Source organism: Cyprinodon variegatus, unplaced genomic scaffold (genome assembly GCF_000732505.1).
Source record: "Cyprinodon variegatus isolate N-32 unplaced genomic scaffold, C_variegatus-1.0 Scaffold785, whole genome shotgun sequence".
Taxonomy (NCBI): Eukaryota; Metazoa; Chordata; class Actinopteri; order Cyprinodontiformes; family Cyprinodontidae; genus Cyprinodon; species Cyprinodon variegatus.
Window position 1 is genome coordinate 114,541 of NW_015151238.1, and position 20,800 is coordinate 135,340.

The following is a 20,800-nucleotide window of genomic DNA, read 5'->3' on the forward strand; positions in this document are numbered from 1 at the left end:
AACTCAGGTGGGCTCCCAGAATATTGAGAAACTAAAATAATTTAACTAAACCAAAGCTGAAGAAAGACCTTATAAATGTCCCCTCTAGTTAAGCAAAAACGAGCAAAACCTAAAAAAAATGGCCAAATTAACTTACTGTATTGATTTAAGTGTGCATTATGCAGATACTCAGCATTTTAAAACAGGTTTGCCCAGTTGGAGCCTTAGACATTCTGTGTGCTCTTGCCAGGGTGAAAGTGAGAATAAATTAAACGGTGAGACCCATGCATCATGAAGAAGATGAAGACAGCTCTTAAAACTGGAATGATTTCTTTAAAATGTCAAAATTGTTTGAAATTGGTCTATTCGTGGCAAGGCATTAGTAAATAATTAATGGATTCAGAGGAGAAACGGGAGTGTTTCAGTAACTACAGAGGAAATACGGTAATTTAACAGGAACACAGATTGTTTGGTTTTCGGTTTAAGTGCACAACCTGCTTTGATTTCTACTATGAGAATAAAAAAGCAGCATTTAATATATTATTATATATATATAATTAACAAAAAATATATACTAAACCCAAATGGACAACCTATTATGAACTGGTCAGATTTAGCTAAATAAAGACCTAAAAATGTGTTTCCATAAAGTAAGTGATTCTAATTTTTATATGTATATCTGTGGTCAAGTTGATGTGAAAGGTTAGTTTCCTTTACAGACAGCCACATTTTTACATTTGATTTTATTTCAGCAGAGCCCTGTTGCTGTTCACCCTTGCTTACGGCATCCTGCCACTTCACATTTACGTGCTACTTTTAGCAAGTCTATAACATAAAATTCCAAATAAATATGTTCAGGATAGTTGGAAATTGATAAAAAAAATTTCCAAGAAATAATTCAGTAAAACACTGAATTGCACTTGTTTTATGAATTAGCTGATTTAATATTAAAGTCTATGTCTCCTTTTTCTTCTCTTTTTTCCTTTTTGACCTTAGTTTCACTTGTGCGGCTTCTCTGTTGTTCTATTACTCTTTTAAACAGGATTAAAAAGGAGCAGGATAAAGATGGAAGAAAAGAGGACATGGAGTGGAAGCAGAGGATATCCTAAAAGACACCTGACAGACAGACAATCTCAAGTAGTTTTATTCAATTAGCTTAGAAAGTTTTTGTTTCAAAGTTGAGAGTGTCACTAGGGAACTAAAGTCCAATTCAGAGTCTTCCAACCACTCCAATGTGCCAATTTACAGCCCCTAACCTTGGGTCCGGGAGACAAGTGCAAAGAAAGGGAGACAAATTCACACACAAGCAACAAGAACTATCCAGTTATAGACAAATCATTCGTGGCTACTCGCTCACACACAAACACTTTGCTTCCAGCTTTCGCTCCGATTTTATAAAGGTCGGTGCCCATGAGTAGCTCTCTAGGAGATTCAAGTGTCTACCCTGCTTTTCTCACTGCCTTAATGTTACCTTCCATATCTCACACACATGCTCACACAGTCCCGGTAGAACAGGTTAACTTATTCCCTGGTCATTCCTCTGATGACCACATCACATATTTCTTTCTTTCTTACAAATGTATCTGGAACTCCATGCTCTGCTTTATTCTCTTCTAACCCTTTAGTTTGGCCCTTCTTTGGCTTACAATCCTTTAGGTTCATTTTTATTATTTTCTAAAAAGTCTAAAATCTTTTGAATAAACCATTAAATTGTAGCTCTGACTATTTTCTTTAAGTTTGTTGTCTTGTTAGAAACTGTAACAATGAAATAGTTTTTTAAATAGTTTTTTTCTATATCTTTAATGATTTGTTGTGAAGCTCAATTTAACTTTACTTGGTACCAAAGCAGATAATGACTGTTGGAAAATGGTTAATAGTGCTTAATAGAGTCATGGGAGAATATTCCAGCTACAGTAGCAAGCATTCAAAATGACCCTTCCCAGTTAAACACCAGTTGAATGGCAGCCCACTTCCCTCTGACTCCCAACAAAATCCCTGCCAACTTCAAGCCAAATTATGACGCAAAGATGTCACAGTATTGGTTCTGTTATGTTTTCTATTAAGTATTCAGTTTTAGTTTGCTCAATGTTTTCTAGTTTTATTGGTTTAATTCCTATTTTGTTGTGTTTTCTGGATATATTTGAGTTCTTAGCTTTTTCTTTGTTGCCCTCTGTCGCCCTCTTGTGTTGGTTTCCATTTCCTTAGCTCTTTCCCTAGAAGCCTCAGTTCACACCTGCCCCCAATCAGCTCCTTAGTCCTCCCTTTGTTCAGGCAACCATACATATACTCTCCCTGTGCAGTTCCTCAGTGCTGGCTCCTCGTCTTGGTTCGTCTCTCCTCGCCTTTCCCTGACTCCATGTGCTCTTTTCCCCTGATGTCTCCATGATTTTGGTTAAGTTTTACATTTTAAGTTGGATATTGGATTCCTGCCTCTGTTACCAGTGTTGATTCATTAAAAAATTTGCAAGAACTCATCTCTGCCTCTTAGCCTCTGCCTTTGGGTCCTCAAACCTCAACCAAACCCTGATGCTGGCGGGAGGGAGAGTGCAAAGTGCGGGCGGGAGCGTTCATAAGGGGCAGTCCTACAAACTAAAAACATGTTTTAAAACGTTAAATGAAATGTAAAATAAAGTCATAAATCATCTGTCAATGTCTATCATATATATACATCACAATGTGCTGGACATTGCGGGTCGTGCCACCTAACGTGCTATGCACTATGCAGTGAAGAATCTGCCAGTAATGTGCTCAGCTAAGCACAGCGTGTTTAATTCCTCGCACTAACGACATGAATTGCCTTGAGTAGTAGGCAAACGTCAGAATCATGCAGGAATTGCGGGCGGGAGCGGGACAAGCTATTACAGGTGGGCCGGGAATGGGACTGAAAGTCATAATTCTTTGCGGGAGTGGGCGGGCGCGGGACTGGAAAATCTGTCCCACGCAGGCCTCTAGAACCAGCCTTAATGGACCCAGCAGAGCCCAGCCTGGAGGATATCGAGGAAAACTGTCTGCTGAGTCTAAGGAACACTCTGGACACTATAACCACTCTCAGCCCACCTTGGAAGAGGGTAACATGGTGTGTACCACACTCAACATGGACGAGAGGAAACAAAGAATAAGCTAAGAACTCAAATATATCCAGAAAACACAACAAAATAGGAATTAAACCAATAAAACAAGAAAACAAAAGATTATTTTAGGACAAATGTTGAGGTTTAAAAATGAACTCTAGGGGATCAGCCAAGGGCCCATCAAGGTAAGTTAGGAAATTTTGAATGGCTACTACTGCCTCACTGGCATACACAGAAAACTCATCTTTTGAAATCTGTTCTTGTTGACATCAATAAGGTTACCTCTTATGAGTGAAGCAATTGTAAAATAAAAAGTTTGATTGGAATCGTACAGATAATATAGAAATATTTTTTAATGAGGGCCTTTTATTGTCATTGTGTTATAAATTGACAATGTCAACCACAATATCTTTGCAATAAAAAGCATCTTTTGAATGGGAAAGGCTTTGGTCAATATACACAAAGGTTTAAAAAAAACTCATCCATTTGCTTTTATCCTAAACTAGAAGGAAATTATTATTCATTGAATTACATGTTCATTATTACAGGTGAAATCCCTCCTCTTATCCTTGCTGGGTGGCAGGGAGAATGGTATCCAGGAGGCCCAGTCACCACAGTCAACACACACACACACACACACACACACAGGTAAAAAAAAAAACAAGCCAACACAGTCTCAACCCTACTCAATTTAGAGAAATTAATTAACCTAACAGTCAGATTAAGCAAACTGGGAACTCCGACAAAACCCATGCATGCATTTAAGGAAATGTGCAATTTCCATGCAAAATCAGCTAGCCTGCTATTAAATGCCTTAGGATGCACTGTAGAGGGATAATGATTCAATTTATTTGTTGTTTGATTAAAAGACTAAACAAACAGAATATAACACAACAAAAAACTAGAAAAAGATTTCAAGTGAACCTGCTTATTGTTGTTCTCGTTCCTCTAAACGTTAAAACATTTTTACCTCTTTCAGTAAATACTTTGATTGATTTTTGTATAACCTTAATAAAAAAGGAAAATACAAAAATATTGCTTTACTTCTCCCATTTCTCATTGTGCAACCTTTTTCACATGCTTTTTGCATATAAATAGATCTGTATTTTACTAAGCGTATGTGTGTAGATATTAGCACAATATTCGATACTAAAGATTATAATAGGAGTTCTTGTAGATGGAGGTGGCTGTGAGCAGAAAAGCTCTCTTGAGGCAATAAGCATTTCTGCCTCTAACCTAAACATTGTTTGTTTTGGCAGTGTGATACTCATGTTTGTTTCTAATGTTCTTGATTTCATGAAAAAGGTTTGAAAGCTTGTTTATATTGCTGATTTCCTTTGTGCATTCTAATCGTTATCTTTATGATATTTTCTTACAATTTGCTCAAGAGAGATTTCATATGAACCTTTATAACACTGGATCTAATGCTACCGTATATCTGTTCTACTGCCTACTTTATTAGGTACATCTGTCCTAATGCTCAACATAGACAATTCATCTGCAAATCTCAAAGGGTTTCGAAGCCAGGTGAATAGAAATAAGTATTCAATGATTTAACATTTGAACAGAAAACCTAGAGACACAATCATGTAGTTATATACAAGTAGCTTTGTGGAAGGTTTTCATCATATTGATGAATCTATGCCACAAAGAATAAAATCAGTTTAAAAGGTTAACTAATGGGTTCAATCAAGCAATATCAAATTATACCATAAAGTGGATGGTGAGAATAGATCAACACTTGGATTAAAGTATAGGTATCAAAAGTATTAATGTTAATTACTCAAGTAGTAGAATCCTATGTTTTAAAAATACTTTTGTAGAAGTTAGAGTATCACCTTAAGCTTTTTACTTGAGTAAAAGTGGAAAAAGAGCAATTTTTAAAACTACTTAAAGTATAAAAGTGAAAGTAATGCAGAAATGACAGATGCTTTACTGCAATAGCCTGTTAAAGGAACATTTTTCTACAATCCCGGACGATTATTTCCTTAGAATTAATTTTCTTGATTTTATATCTAATGGTAACGGTGTTAAATTTAACTTTGTATCACCTTAAAAAACTATTTATTTTGGTAAGCAGTGAACAAAAAATTTGGTGCAGCACAACAAATAAATGAATTGTCTGGATAAAATTATTTTTATGGATTTCATGGATTTATTTTTTTTAAATACCAACAGGTATAAAATTAAACAAAACTAATAAGTCTATTTTTAAAAATGTAAGGATTAGAAAGTAGAGATAATTGCAAAAAAATAGTTGTAAGTAGTAGAAGTCAAAAGTTGTGTAACAAACAAGTACTCAATTAAAGTATAGACAGCCAAAATTTCTACTTAAGTAAGGTAATGAAGTATTTATACTTTGTTACTTCACACCTCTGGTTTAACGGAAGGTGTTATTAGTTATTTCATTTTGCCTTGTTAACAAGATTTAAGTCTGATTGTGAACTAGCACTTAAATTGCAGGTTGCCCACTGTACTTTAAAATAGATTTATTTTAATAATTACAGGTTCAATATTTCTTTCAAGGGCAATATTATTAGATTGCGTTGAGTTTTCAAAGTCTCAAAGTAGCTTTCTTTGAAGTGTGGCTAAAGTGCAGGAAGTATGCTTTGAAGGTATTGGCTGGTAGTGTGGAATAACCTCTGGGGTAGAGGAACTGTTGCGTCGCTATGGTCTATACAGCTGGTTAAGTCAGCATCAAGTTGAATAAAATAAAATAATTTCACACAAAGTTATGAAATAAGAATTTTTGAAAACTTTGCTATTCCTTTAGACCAGTAAATAATCCGCATTTTAAAAGGGAATACATTTTTACTTAAGTTTATTTGGTCTAACAGGCCTGATTTCAGCTCATTAATAAATCAGAAAGACAGCAAAAGCAAATCCTATTACAGAGTCAACACGTTTGAAAAGACTACATCAAGAATCTCATCACCAACATTTCATAGGTTTTCTACTAAATACAACCTGACATTAGGTATGCTGAAATGAAAAGCCTTTCCCCACCAGTTAAGGAAAATATTCCTCAAATTGTCAAGTCTAATTCGGGTGTAGAGCGTGTTTTTTCCTAGTGGATGCTAATATGACATTTGGTAACATGCTAAACTCTGTGTGAGCACGCTAAATGTGCTCCCACAGTTTCCCTAATCTTCAGGTAGGATGAAGACGAGTTTGGCAGCTTTATGCTAATGAGCATCAATGGCGTCCAATCACACGCTTCGCTGACTGGGAGACAGGCACAGGATGGAAAATCAAGAGAACGAGAAAATAAAGGAAAATAGAGGTGAAAGTGAAAGGGTGGAAGTAGACGGATGAAGGAAGAAATAAAAGGTAGTAACAGCAAGAATTATTTAATTTTTGAATATTTGTACACAGTAAACCATGAATTACTCCTTAATTAAACAGGTCCTAAAAGGACACCAATATGACGTCACTTTGCTAATAAAATACATGCACTGATTTAGACTCCATGAGTTCCCCCCCAATAAGAAAATGTGAAGACAAAATCTAAAAAAAAAAAAAAAAAAACACTGCTTCTTAAGGTAAAGATTTTGATAAAATGAAAAATACCATTGCCATAGCAACGCTTCCATCTTTGTAAACCTTTAAAGGTCTTTCAGAAATTGCCCTGAAGGAAACATAGTGCTTTTTCAGAATAATGTAGTGAATATTGCTGCTGCTGCTGCGTGACCTGCATGCTCCTCTTCTCTTACCTTTTTGATTGTGAGGATTTTATGTACTTTAAGAGCTATTAGATCTAAAATTGCTGTTTGTGAAATTGTTTAGGCTTAAAGGTTAAGTGTAATTTTGTGATACAGCAACTCAATCGAAATATGAAACAGAATAAAATATTCCACTGGTGGTATTTTCAAGCTCTACCTTTTTCTCTGCCTCTTGCTTTGCGTACTGCACCAGCAGTGGTTCTCCATGATTCTGAAAGTACGCTCTTTGGCAGCGGTCCGAAAGAGCAGGCTCATTGGGCAGGAAGCTGCTGGCCCACACCTAGGATAGGAAGCAAATGAGAGAAACAAAACTGAGACTTTTTTTTGCACCCTTTTGAATTCATAAATTTACATTTTTTTATGTAAGTTGCACAAAACCAATCAAAAGAAAAAACCTGAATGGGTCTGATTTCCAAAGGATTCAAATTTCATGGCTTTAAACTGCATGTACAATTTTTCTTAGTAGGTGATGTACAAAGATTGCTGCGCAAATGTTAAGACGACCAAACCCCCCCATCCGTATTACTCTTTACGTTGTCCTTCAATATTCTTTTTATTATTAAAAATGCCACAATATTTAAGTTCGGCCATTTTTATTATAACGATAATTCCAATGATTTGGTTTGATTGTGTAAAAATTGTCTGCCATCCTGCTGTATAGAAGTTATTTTCTTTATCTATATTATTCTATTATTTTTTTCGGTCCAAATGTGTCTCTATGTGCGCAGAATATCTCTCCTTTTGTGGCAACAATGAGTGCAGATATTTTTGCACATCACTTTCACAACCACCAAAAAAGAAGAACAGTGGCAGCAGTTTAGCTCAAATCTGGATAATCAGTTTACACATGCTTAAGGTATAGATTTGCATTACTCCACCCATGAATTTGCGCCATTTGCTCATAAGAATGCGATCTGGATATAGCTGAAGGCAAGCACGCAAAAAAGGTTTCCACAGGGCTGGCTGCTGAAATGCAAAACAAATCACTTTTGAAGCTCTTTGAAGATCTGCTCTGCGTATCCAACACTTTTGCACCTGTTTTGAGAATGCAAACCTTTTGAAGACCAGGCAGGCCCCATGTGTATTAGCATTTGGACAGGATATGTTGTTTTGATTGCTGTGATGTAACAACCTTTTTAAATATCCACTCTGAAGGCAGTCTTAAAAATACCAAATATCAGTTGGCAGCTAAAAATTCTGGACAAAGAGTAGATTTTAAATCTTTCAATCTTTCTGGAATGCCTAGATTTCTGGTTCTTTACATATAAGCTCTTATCTTATGCTTTACCCACAGGTTTTGAGTTAGTTATCATTCATATATGTGGCTCTAAGGAAAAGGCTGCTCTCTATTGAAATGCTTCCATTTTGAATTTTCCTTTCCTACATATTTTTTTCTAAAGGACCCAGTGATGACTAGTTTTAATTTTAATAGGCCATCAAATTTTTATTTGACATATCCTAGTAAAGATACAAGAACTAAAGAACTTAAAGAACTCAATGTACTCTAGTAAGGTTTACAGACCTTTCAAAGGAGTAAAAGAGCAAAAGCATCATAGATCTTTCACCTAGATTAACAGTTGGAATATTGTTCCACGTTTGTTTTTATTTTTGCTCCGGACCAAATGGTCTCATTCGTTTTGCTGAAAAGATCAATAAAAGTCATTTAGCAAAGGCACATTATTCCAGGTAAAGTCTCTTTAGAAAATCCAATGTGCAAATATTTGGCTTTGACTCTGGTCACTTCTTGAATTTGTTCTCCACCGTTTTATTGACATTCAAGATCAGATGATTGTTTCTACATGATGCCACATAGATGTTCACCAGCTCCCTTTACTCTGTACTGCTTCTTGTCCATCACTAATGCATCCGTTAAGTCATCTGAGTGTTACTGCAGATGACAGGACTCTGTCTTGTATTGGAAGTCAGAGGTGCACAGAGTAAAAAGGAATGGTGAAAGTATTGTCCCCTGTGGTGCTCCTTTGCTGCTGACTAGTTGGTTAGACAGCTGACACTTCAGTCTAACAAGCCGGTCTGTTTGTTAGGTAGGGTTTAGTCCAGCCAATTGTTGATGCCTCCACCTGAGTCTTCTGGAGATTCTGACAAAGTAAGTCAGGCTGAATTGTGTTAAATGCACTGGAGAAATCTAAGGACATGATCCTCACACTGCTGTCTGCCTTGTCTAAATGACAGTGGGTTTGCCAAAGTAAGTGTATGATGAATCTTAAACTCCAAACTCAAACTCAACAGTAATAAGCAAACTGCAGGGGCTCCTGGTATTTGCTTATTACTGGCAGGACCCCTGACCCCAAGCCTCAGACAAACAGGAGTCTCTCAAGGACGTTCATGCTTTGGGATGTCAGGACAAAAGGTCTATAGTCACTGAAGATTGTTGGCTGAGTCTTCTTTGGTACTGGAACAAGACAGGAGGTATTTCATCACTAAAAGAAGTGCTGTAGAATCCCACAATGCTGCTCTGCACAGGCCTTCAGGACTCTGGGGCTGACACCATCACAACCTGGTGATTTATTACGGACTAGCCTCTCCAGTGTAAATCATATATTAATCATACCAGAGAGCTGTCTGTGAGGTCAAACTTTAAACATTTACAATAGAACAGTTTTAACGAGGCTATAATTGTTAATATTTCTTTTTTTTTTTTTTTTACATGTTTGCATTTCTAGGCCAACAAAATCCATTTTGGCTTTGTAAATAAATGTTCCATCATTCCAATCGGTTCTTTGTTTTATGATGTTGCTTTTATCTTTTCTTTTTCTGAACATGTCCTTCGCTTTGTAAACAACAACCAAACTGTCGCAGATAGAAACGACCTCCTTACAAGATCAGTTTCATATATTTTGGACTAAGCCCATACTGTGCACTGCAATGAGGAACAGACAATTGACCTAAACATATTTAAATATGTGATACTGATATGAACAACTTATCAAGCTAATCTTAATGTGGGCTAAAAATGAGCATCAATACAAAAGTTTTCTAAGTTCTCTTTTGTCCTGGTGCCATTTGCATGCCATTGGTAAGCTGATAAAAAAATCTACATAGAGGCTGACAATGATGGGTTTAGAGACATTTTACATATTTATTAATAAATTCCTGAAGCATAGCCTGTTTGAAACATGAATACAAAGGTTAATTATGGCTGGAAAAAAGGATGTATGGATGACTGAATACTTTTCCGTATTATATTTTCTTCTTTTTGCATTTAAGCAGACCTTAAACAATCAATTATTGAATTATTATTGAATTATCAAATTCTGCTTTTCAAAGCATCGTCAGACTTTGTAAGAAATCTATTAGTATGTTTCTGTACAGTCTTAAAATGAACTAAAAATATTTGGTGGGAAAATATTAAATATTAGTCAAATATTAAACAAAGACTATTTAAGTCATTCAAACTAGTAAAATATAAAAACGATCCAAATATTAAAAAAAATAAAATCACAGTTTCCTTTATAAATATTGAGCTCTTACTGATGTAAGAATAACAACTGGTTGAATTGCTTTCTTAAGAATAATTATGTTATTATGATGGGGTTCCATCTGGTTTAACACAGGCGTACCTAACAAAGAGCCCGGTCAAACTTTTTTATTACAAAACCCCATTTAAATCCCATGCGCACTGAATTTTTTATTTCTGTAAAACAGCAATTTTATCTCACTAAGCTACAAAAAAAAAAAACGAATGAATGCAGACAATGTAAAAATGGATGTGGATCTTTTTCCGACGCACAAACCCTTCAATGACGATTTTTTTTTTTTTTATCTACCTCCAAATGCCCTCTGTCTCTTTTTTCCCTACATCTGCTGATTGTGCTCCTCCCAGCACCATTCCCTTCCCATTTCCTCATCTGAAATGTCTTTTTCAAGCTGCTTTTGAATCTCTCCCCCAGATTAGTATTGACTGCCTGCCCACCTCCTGTCACATATAGACGTTGTTATTAAGCCCTTGCTCTATATTCTCTTTTCCTCATTCAATATGAACTATAACCATCAATAATATAGGGCTACCTAAATGCAGAAATATAATCTATATTCAATGTTACACTCATGTCTTTAGTTGAATCATTAGAGAAAACCTACATACAAAAATGAACAGATTCTTTAAAGTAGTTCCCATAGGCTAAATAGTATCATGCATTCAGAAAAAAAAAAAAAAAAAAAGCACAAACAGAATTATGCTCAAACTGCGATAGTAGCTCTAAAGCAACAAAGAAGTTTAAATCAGCCATACTGATTGCTTACTGAAACAAACACATTGCTCTAGCATTGCTCTCATCAGCCACCAGCTGATACTCCTTGCAGACTGCATTCACCTTAAACGAGCTGCTGGCAATTGCTCCGATTGAGCAAGTGAGCATCCCTGAAGAAAATTATGCACAACGCTTCAAAACACATGGCAGATATCTGAAAGGAAACATTCTGCTTTATTTGCTTTTATACAGACACGCTGCTTTGACTTTTGGTGTAGCTTTACACATCCTGACATTCTCTGGGCCTGGAATGCGTTTCTATCACAGTTCAGGACGCTTTTTATGGGCAACAATGAACATAACAGAAGACATTTGCACTACTTGCGTTGGAGCTTTATGGAGTTTTAATGGGTATTAAAGCGGAAAAGCTGTATGAAATAACCCAAAGATTCAACTAAAACTGTGGTCTGCAAGGTCATTTAAAAAAAAAAAAGAAATATATATATATATATATATATATATATATATATATATATATATATATATATATATATATATATATATATATTACAATTTGAACAAGAGCCACTGGATATCTTAAAAATTGAAAAACATTAATGTGCTCATACATAAGGAAAACAGGAAGCAGCATAGATAAGTAAATAGGCTGTATCTTCTCAAACTGACGTGTGAAGGTTTTGCAAAATTTTTAGTAGGTTTCTTTTGTTCTCAGGAAGAAAGCATTTTTTTTTCTATTTAATGTGCTTAAAATGTGGGATTTTATTTATGTTTTGAACATTCTCCCAAAAAAGATGAAACTTAGAGCTCTGCTTTTTTAGCGCTCCTTGTTAAGTGGAACCTTTTTATTTCATATCTATAATGAAGATAATAGTTCATTTATAATTTGCATTGGTGCCATTTCGATCAACTCGTGAGCTATGCAATAATCAAAAATATTTCCTGCTCCTCTGTGCAACAAAGCTACAATTTTTTTAGGTAAAAAAAAATCCTAATTTATTTTTACCCAGAATTCGAATTCATTGTAATATTTTCTCCTTTAATAACCTTTTGGTTGTTTACCAAAACCATTATAAAAGTTGGCTTTTTAGATTCTTTTGCTACTCCGCAAAATTGTACAAAAGAAGATATTAAATATACATTTAGTATCAGCACTAGAAAATGACAAGCTAAGTTATAGTGTCAATTTTCAATGCCTTGTCAATAATAGAGCCATTAAATAAATGCTAAAAATAATGCTATAATTGAAATATTCCTAATACATTTTTTTTTTTAAACTTAAAAAAATGTAGTGGTAATATGACTAAAGATCATCATGCTTAGATGATCTCATACAAGCCAGTGGCTACATACTTATGATATTTGAAGACTAAGGCACACTGTCATTAGAAGATCAGTTTTTCATATAGACGATGTACTAGACTTTAAGGGGGAATTCATCTTCTTGATTCCTTCATTTCCGCACCATTGATTCATCAACGTTGAATTCTCTCCCAGTTGCTATATTCCCACGTTCTACTGTAATTGATAACCTTGAGTTTAAAGTCGGCGTCATACCTTTCTCCCTCGACAGCTGCCATTTTGGGGTCCTTACATACACACTGTAATATCATGATGAAGCATAATGTGTATTACTCTGCCATGCCCCCTGACTATGCCTGATGCAATCATGCAGGTGTTGCAGCTTCTTTAGTTTACCAAAGTCTTACTAAAACATTTTGAGAGGGCGCTGTGTACCACACAAGATCACTTCAAGGTCAGTAAGCAAAACTCTGATTAATCCATGCATAAGGCAATATAGATTTGAAGGCTCTGCTATTTTTTAACTATTTTATAAGTGCGCCTTGCAGTGCAGAATACACGGTACTATCATTTAGACACAGGCTAGCAAGAAGTCTGCAGGCATGTATAAAAAATATTATTTACAAACAATGGACATTGATAACAGACCACTTCAACATTTAAACGAAATGAACTCCCTGACAGCGCTCATGTTTGCATCATGAAGAGTCCAGATAACACACCAAAGAGAACCCAAAATATATTTTAAAACTAGAAGATATAACATCTGAGAAAGGTGGTTCTTTTTGATGAATATTTCAAGTCCATAAGTCTGGTAACTTCAATGTTGATGCTCAGGAGGGAAAGTTAAGCAAATGCAGAAGTACAGAGAGAACTGCATACACTGATGGCTACCGGAGTTAAAGAGGGCCATTACTATTCAAGAAGCATATGTTTCCCTTCCTCCTCTCTGATCCTGTGAGACCAACGTTATCAGCAGCCATGCCGCCTACAGAACAGGATTAACAGTTTTTGTTTCTTGTTCTTCACAGTTTCACATCTATGCTTTTAAATTTGTGACCGTGAGGGTTTAGGTGGGGGGTGAGTACTTGTACACACAGTTTTAAATACACTTATAAGGAAGTGAAGTAATTAAAAACAAAGGTAAGAAATACCTAAATGTCCTCAGAGCTCCATCATAAATGTCTAGATTTTTTTTTTTTAGCTGTACAAATATAAGACTATTGATACCTTACAAAACAGGGTAAAACAAGTGTTAATATCAAAAGCATTATAATTTACAATCCAAAATTTGTTTAAAATCATAACCGATCATCAAAGCAGTTATTAAGAAGGCGCAGCAGTGGTTACACTTCTTGTTGGTGCTCAGAAAGTACAACCTGGACTCCAAACTGAGGCTGGCTTTCTACCGCTAGTCCATCCATCCTGTACACTATCACTATGGTAGATAGTTGTGCTACGGCAGAAAGGGAGCAGCTTCAGAGAGCAATAATGGTATTACAGACCATCAGCAGCCCTCTGTCCTTCCTGATGGACGTTTACTCCTCCTGCTGACCCAGAAGAGCTTATCCTTTGCAAAGGACAGCTCCCAACCTGGTTCTGTATTGCTGAACCGGCTTCCCACCGAGAAAGCACTGCAGTTGCATCAGAACAAAGTCCAACAGATTTAAAAACACTTTCTTCCCTGGAGGAGCAACTACCACATGCACAATTCCATGTATGCCACCCGTCCCACACTCAAACCAACAGACTTTCTTAGCCTTTCCTTTGTGCAAGATTCAGTATTACTGGAAATAACCGTGCAATATCTGTAATACTTTTACTCTCACTGTGAAAAACATATTGAACCTTACATGTTTGAGCAGGGAAGAAGCTGCTCCTAATACCATTGTACCTCTATTATAGTATAGCCAAAATAAAGGGCATTCTGTTCTGTTTAGCTTTTTTTCAGAGTCATACTGCCATCTGCTGGTAGCTTCTACGCTTTTCTAAGAGAAATAAATGGACTCTGGTTCTGTGTTTTTCACTCTTATACAAATTTATATACATATTTTATTAGCTGGGAAGTGAATATACCTCAAGTCTGACTAGTTTAATGTCAGTGATGCTGCCAACACCACGATAGGGTGTGTGCAGCTCAATTTTGTCAACCGTTTGCTGTGTCCCTTACATGGCTCATGACAAAATGGGAACTGGACCTTTAATGGCTCCATCAGGCAACTTCTCTACAAAGGCCAGATCTGTGGAGTGGATAACTAATAGATGTCCTTTTGGCAGAATGTCCTACTTAAGCTGTGGATCTTTAAAGCTGATTCAGTGTTTCTATGGGTTGCTTCTCTGATTAATGGTGCTCCTTGCCAGGCCATTTGCCAGCCTACCAGGCATAATTTTCCTCTTACTCTATATTACTACCTTACTTTTTTTTTGTAATACAAAGAAATATAATACGTACATAAAATTTTGGTGATCAAACTTGGCAGAAGGGGAAAAAAAATACTTATCTTCTATGGTAGAGAATATAAGCGATATAGTATTTTAAAATCCATAATTCTGCCCCATTTCTTATTGTCTTTTTGCACTTCTCCGGCATCAAACATTTATGTGACAGTTTGACAGGAAACGTCTCTCCCTTACCCCGAGTTGTTAGTCTTGCCTAAATCACCTCATGGAAAGAGGAAAACATAGAGACAAGCGAAACATTGAGCTGTGATACAAGTGTGACTATGCATACGCTCTTATGCATAATGTGGTATAATGTGGTAAGGCCACACTGCAGCGACTGATTTGGGAATGAGGACTCGATTAACAGCTTCACTGCTGTGACATTTCTGACTTCAAAACCTGGACATGTTTTTCTTGCACATTTCTGGTTCTTCAGAGGTGTTTGAAGAAGCTGCATCATAGATGTGCAAATTGGGGCTCTTGTGAATGAAGGTGTTGTGCAAATGTTAGAAAAGTGTTGGTTTCGATGTATTTTAAACTCTGTACTGCACTTTGAAAGCCCATTTATGACACAAAAGACAATAATAACTTACAAGCAAAAATAACACAATTTGAGAAATTAATTTGCCTATCATTAAGTGCAGTATTAAACTGCATGTTATTATCGGATTAAGCCTTTTCTAATTACCATAGAAGACTTTTTTAACTGGCAGTATCTAAGTTACTCAAAAAGTAGTGCAACTTTTAAAAATATTGTTTGATCAGCAAAATTGGCTTCTTGTTAAATGGTATTAAAGCAACACTGTTTGATCTTTAAGTATTGATTTATTATGAAATATATTTCATTATTTTTAGGTCAATGCACATCACTTGCCGCATATTAATGCTCTGTGTGGGCTACAATTAAAAAGACTTTTCTGTGGAACTGTAGGGCTTTGGATCCAAAGCGTTGTTTTACGGCCGTCTGTGCTCCTTCTAAACATGAGAGCTAACTAAGCTAAAAGTTTTAGTTAGGCAACAAAACGGATACGACACCTGATCAAACATACCAAAAAAAAGAAAATTAAAGACAATCCACTGGACTTTGTTTCCAAGTTTGAAGACGTTTAGCTTCCCATCCAAGAAGCTTTTTCAATTAAAAATATAAGGAATAGCGTTAAGTTCGAGGTTTTATACAGTAGCTCAACAAAGCCTTTTTTTTGTTTTGAAAACATGCAAATGGAAACGACGAGGGGGTCCACCCCTTTGGGGTGGGGGTCATTTGGCTTCTTTTATTAGCCTGCAATGCCTCATACCCATCTGATTAAATATAGTTTTGATTTATTTTCAAATAACGGCCATTAGTGCCAATAAATGCTGTGTTGGATCTTGCACGAAACTGAAGAATGAAAATGGAGTGGCGTACATCATACCTATTGTTAAGTATGATGGAGGTTCTGTAAGGTTATGTGAGTATTTACTGTGACTAACTGTATGTGCTCTCTTTCCTCTCTTTTAACATGAAAACAGACTCAGAGCTCATCTGCTAAACAGTTTTTTTTTTTCATAGACAGCATTGCCTATGGAGCTAGTTTACAGTTACCTTTTCTAACATAGAAAGTATTTATGGATCAGAGTCTGTCTTCCTTTTGTATCTCTGCTTCTGTCTCCTTGAACTCCAATTGGCCTCGGTAGAAGGCCGCTCACACAGAACCTGGTTCTGCTGGAGGTTTCTTCCTGTTGAAGGGAGTTTTTCATCTCCACTGTTGTTGCAAATATCTCCTGTTACCACATGCTCACCCAGGAGACAATGACTGGATATAATCATTAGATAGAAAAAATGTAACTAATCTGGCTGTATACCCCAGCTGAAGTGTCTCTCAAGTCTATAAATAAACTGAATTGAATTTATAACAGAACTGTGATGCAGGGAGCCTATTTCCTTTGCAGTCATGAACTCTCTCAAGCACCAGAATATTTTCAAACTTTAAAAAGCAAATTGTACTTCCACATACTAAAACTAAATATTAAAAAAACACAGATAATCAATGTCAGGTTATCAAACAGACTAAACAATCATTAGAAATTCCTTTGCATTAGGATGTCACAATATGTGAAGTTAGGATTATCATCTTCCTACCTGGCAGTGAGGATGTGGATTTGAACAACCCATCATTGCCCCCTTATTTTCAAAGATCTGCAGACAGAAGATAAGAGGTCAAGTTAATTGAAGGTGTTCATGAGACATGGCACATTTTGTTAAAGTCCAAATTGTGCTGTCATAACCGAAACCACATTGAATATCTTAAAGGAGCATTTTCTGGGCTGTGCCCGAAAGTCCACCCTAACCACTATATAGTGGTCTTCTATAGTGGTTACGCTATTTTAAATGAGTGTCCAAACATCTAGTGGATTAAAAAGTAGTGGACTCAAAATTTCCCACAATGCACCTTGAAAAGCAAATATATATCTCGGAATGCTTTGCGAAAGCTTTCCTCGCAAAGCATTGTGGGACTTGTTGCGACAGCAGTGACAAAAGACAAATATGGCGCACACACCATGCAGGGAGGTGGAGTCAATGGGGAGCGAGAAGTACTGATCATCTGTCCGAAAGGTCAGTTAACTGAGTTTGCTATAAAGTCCACTATATTGTCCCTGCTCTATATAGTGATTGAGGGATTTAGGGGTTAGGGCATAAATCTCACTGTTTTAGCTGCTTATGAGTTTTCTCAGAGGTACCTTGAAAGTTTTAGCCAGTTAAAAGGAGGACATCTAAATAATAGAAAATAAATAATTGAATAGTCAAAAAAACTGAATGAAAAAGGAAATTTGTTTTATTCACGCTATTTAAATTTATGGACAAAAGGGAAAATCAGATTTCGACATGGAGTTTGCATGTTCTCCCTGAGCATGCGTGGGTTCTCTCACGGTACTCTGGCTTCCTCCCACAGTCCAAAAACATGACTGTTAGGTTAATTGGCTTCTATAAATGTGAGGTGTGTGAGTGTGTGCGTGAATGGTTGTTTATCCTCTATGTCTCTGTGTTGGTGACTGTCGACCTGTCCACGGTGTATCTCGCCTTTCACCCATAGACAGCTGGAGATAGGCACCAGCACCCCTCGCGACCCCACTTGGGATTAAGCGTGTAAGAAAATGGATGGATGGATGGGAAAATCAGATGAGTGGTGTGAAAATAATACGGATTAAGGAAAGTTGTGCTCTCAGTACCTGAACCCATGGGTATGTTGCACCGAGTTCCTCCGAAAGCTCAGCCCATTTATCGATCACCTTGACAACCTCTTGGTGTTTCATCAGAGGGAGGGTTACGTCAGACCAGGGGTGGAAACACATTACCTTACTGAACAAGACAAATAGAATAGAAATAAAATAAAATAGTTAGTAAGCAGGCAACAATGTATAATGATAAAATCTGTTAACAGAACTCCAAGCGCCTGATCTTCAAAGATTCCAAATAAGGAGTGCTAAATTGCATGTTCAATTTTTTTTTTTTTGGACATGTGTTGCGGATTATTTTGAAAGATTGGTGCAAAAATGTTAAGACTTGCGAATCGGTTTGGTTGCAGCCCATTAAAATGAGCAGATTCCATGTTCTCCGGGCAGGTTGAATGTGGCCGTAAAAGAACGACGAGGTTCAAAGCCATAAAGTTAAAGGTAAAAATTACCATAATCATTTAAATAAAACAATCACTATACTAAATATTATTTATAGTGCACTTCAAATGTGTAGGATATCCCAAAGACCTATGAACGAAGTAGAAAAATAAAATAATAAAAAACAATAAAGTTAAAGTTACATATAAAAAGACCAAATATTAAGAGACATGAGGCAGTTATCTTTTTCTACTCATCAAAACCTGCCACCTCCCAATCCCAACTTAATCATTAGGGAGCCGCAGTCAGATTTACTACAGATTATGCTCATTTTAACAGCAGCTTAACAACAGCATAAGGCAAAACAAGGCAAGCTTTGTGTTTTTGGGTCATTCCTGATGACGTGCGACTAAGACCAAGCTTCTGATACTGCGAAACACATTTCTCTGTAGAATCCCTTGGTATTCCTGATATTTAATTGTACCCTGCAGAGATTCAAGACACCCTGTGCCAGATGAAGCAAAGTATCCCCAGCCTATAACAGTCTCATCCTTGTTTTACAGTAGAGACAGTTCTTTTCTTGATATACTTAATTTTTCCGTCGTAAAAATAGAGCTGATGCACCTTGGTAAAAAGTTCCCTTTTTGTCTCATCTATCCATGGGGCAGATCCATGGGAGACCCTGAAGCTTTGTGCCTTGCCAACATGTAGGTTTGTTTGGTTTTATTTTCAACGATGGTGTCCTCCGTCATTAAGTCCACTTTGGTGCCGAGGGTGCAATCTGACACTGATGTTACTTGAACATAAAGTTCACCTTTAATTTATTTAGAGTTTTTTTGGGGGGGCTTTTTTGTTACCATTCATATTGTTTGTCTCTTTAATTTATCATGAATTTTCTTTCCGCAACCATGTCCATGAGGTTTGGTTATCCTTCTATGGATTTTAAATTTCTGAATAATTACTAAAATATTGTCACAGGAACATCAAACTGCTTAGAAATAGTCTTATATGCTTTAATATGCTTCTCTATAATTTTCTGTCCAGTCTCTTTAGACAACACTTTCCTTTGATGCCTCTGGTCCATATTGAGTGTGGTTCACACCATCTCACCAAACAGCACAGTGATTAACTGTGTCCTATATAGAGATTTTAGACCCCTGTGATGCTAATTAGTGGACACATCTTGATTTAACATGTCTCTGTCACATTATTTTCAATCTTTTCTAGCGGTACCATCATTTTGACCAGGACTCTTCCATGCTTTTAATTTGTTGAAGCAGGGTTTAAAAGCAAAGTCTGTCTTTCATTTGTTCATTTCCATAGATGTTTTTTATGTAAAATATAAATATAACACATACACACACCTAAAATGTCTCACTTCCATTAATTTCTACAGCCTAAACCTAAATCCAACTCCCACCTTAGCCCTAAATGTGAGAACAATTCCCAGAGTGGGGTCCAAGCATCAGGCCCCACAAGGAGAAGTCCCCACAAAATGCTATTTTGTTAAAAACAAGTGCACACACATAATGTAATATATATGTACTCGTCACTAAGAGTTGGTGTCTTTACTCTTTTAGCGGTTCACACGAAGTCTGACACTCTGTTCAAGCTTGCACACCTAATCAGTATCTGTCTCCCCTTGTTCCGTCTGTTCTTCTTGGTGCGTCTATTATTTATTACAAGTTCTCTGCTGCGGGTCTGGCTGGGATTAATAAGTAATAACCACGCCATTGCTATCACTGATCTACTTGGCCTGGTTAAATTGATAATCTGTAGGAGGGCTGTTGGTATCTCTAGTGTGAAGTGAGATCACTGCTCTGCAGAGACTCCCTGTCAAACACCACTGCATGTCTACTTTAGAAACATTTTTCAATTGTTCTGGAAGGAAAATAATAAAAAAAAATACATAAAAAATACACCCAATGTTTAACTCTCTAGGACATATATGCAGGTAGAACTAACGAAATTAGAAGATTGTGAAACAAATAGTTTTTGTAACTCATTTGGGTGCACAATAATGATTTTAAATATAGATCATTATGCATAAACTTATAAATTTGAAGCTTTTATTTCTTTTTTATTATTATGGCTTAAATGGGGATTTTCAGTGGTGCAGTGGTTAGCACTGCTGCCTTGCAGCAAGAAGGTTCTGGGTTTGATTCCTGGCCCGGGGAGGGCCAGGAATGTTCTGCATGGAGTTTGCATGTTCTCCCAGAGCATGCATGAGTTCTCTCTGGGTACTCCGGTACGCCCTGCGATGGACTGGCGACCTGTCCAGGGTGGACCCCTCTCGCCCATTGACTGCTGGAGATAGGCACCAGCACCCCTCGTGACCCCACTCGGGACAAGCATGTCAGATTATGGGTGGATGGATGGCTTAAAAGTGATAAACGACCCTAAATGTTGTATCTTAGAAATTCTTAAACAAGAAAGCAACATTTTTAAAGTGTTAATGATTTTCAAA

The 20,800-nt window shown here is 36.6% G+C and overlaps 1 protein-coding gene across 1 annotated transcript in view; it reads right to left on the bottom strand.

The window, feature by feature from the left end:
• Nucleotides 1–20,800, bottom strand: part of galt (galactose-1-phosphate uridylyltransferase) — a 47,074-nt gene that overhangs the window by 15,960 nt on the left and 10,314 nt on the right. Inside the window, exons 5-7 of the mRNA XM_015396241.1 lie at nucleotides 17,950–18,079; nucleotides 16,862–16,918; nucleotides 6,930–7,052 (exon numbers count right to left, since the gene is read on the bottom strand). Coding sequence (XP_015251727.1) covers nucleotides 6,930–7,052; nucleotides 16,862–16,918; nucleotides 17,950–18,079 — 310 coding nt within the window. The remainder of the gene's footprint in view (nucleotides 1–6,929; nucleotides 7,053–16,861; nucleotides 16,919–17,949; nucleotides 18,080–20,800) is intronic.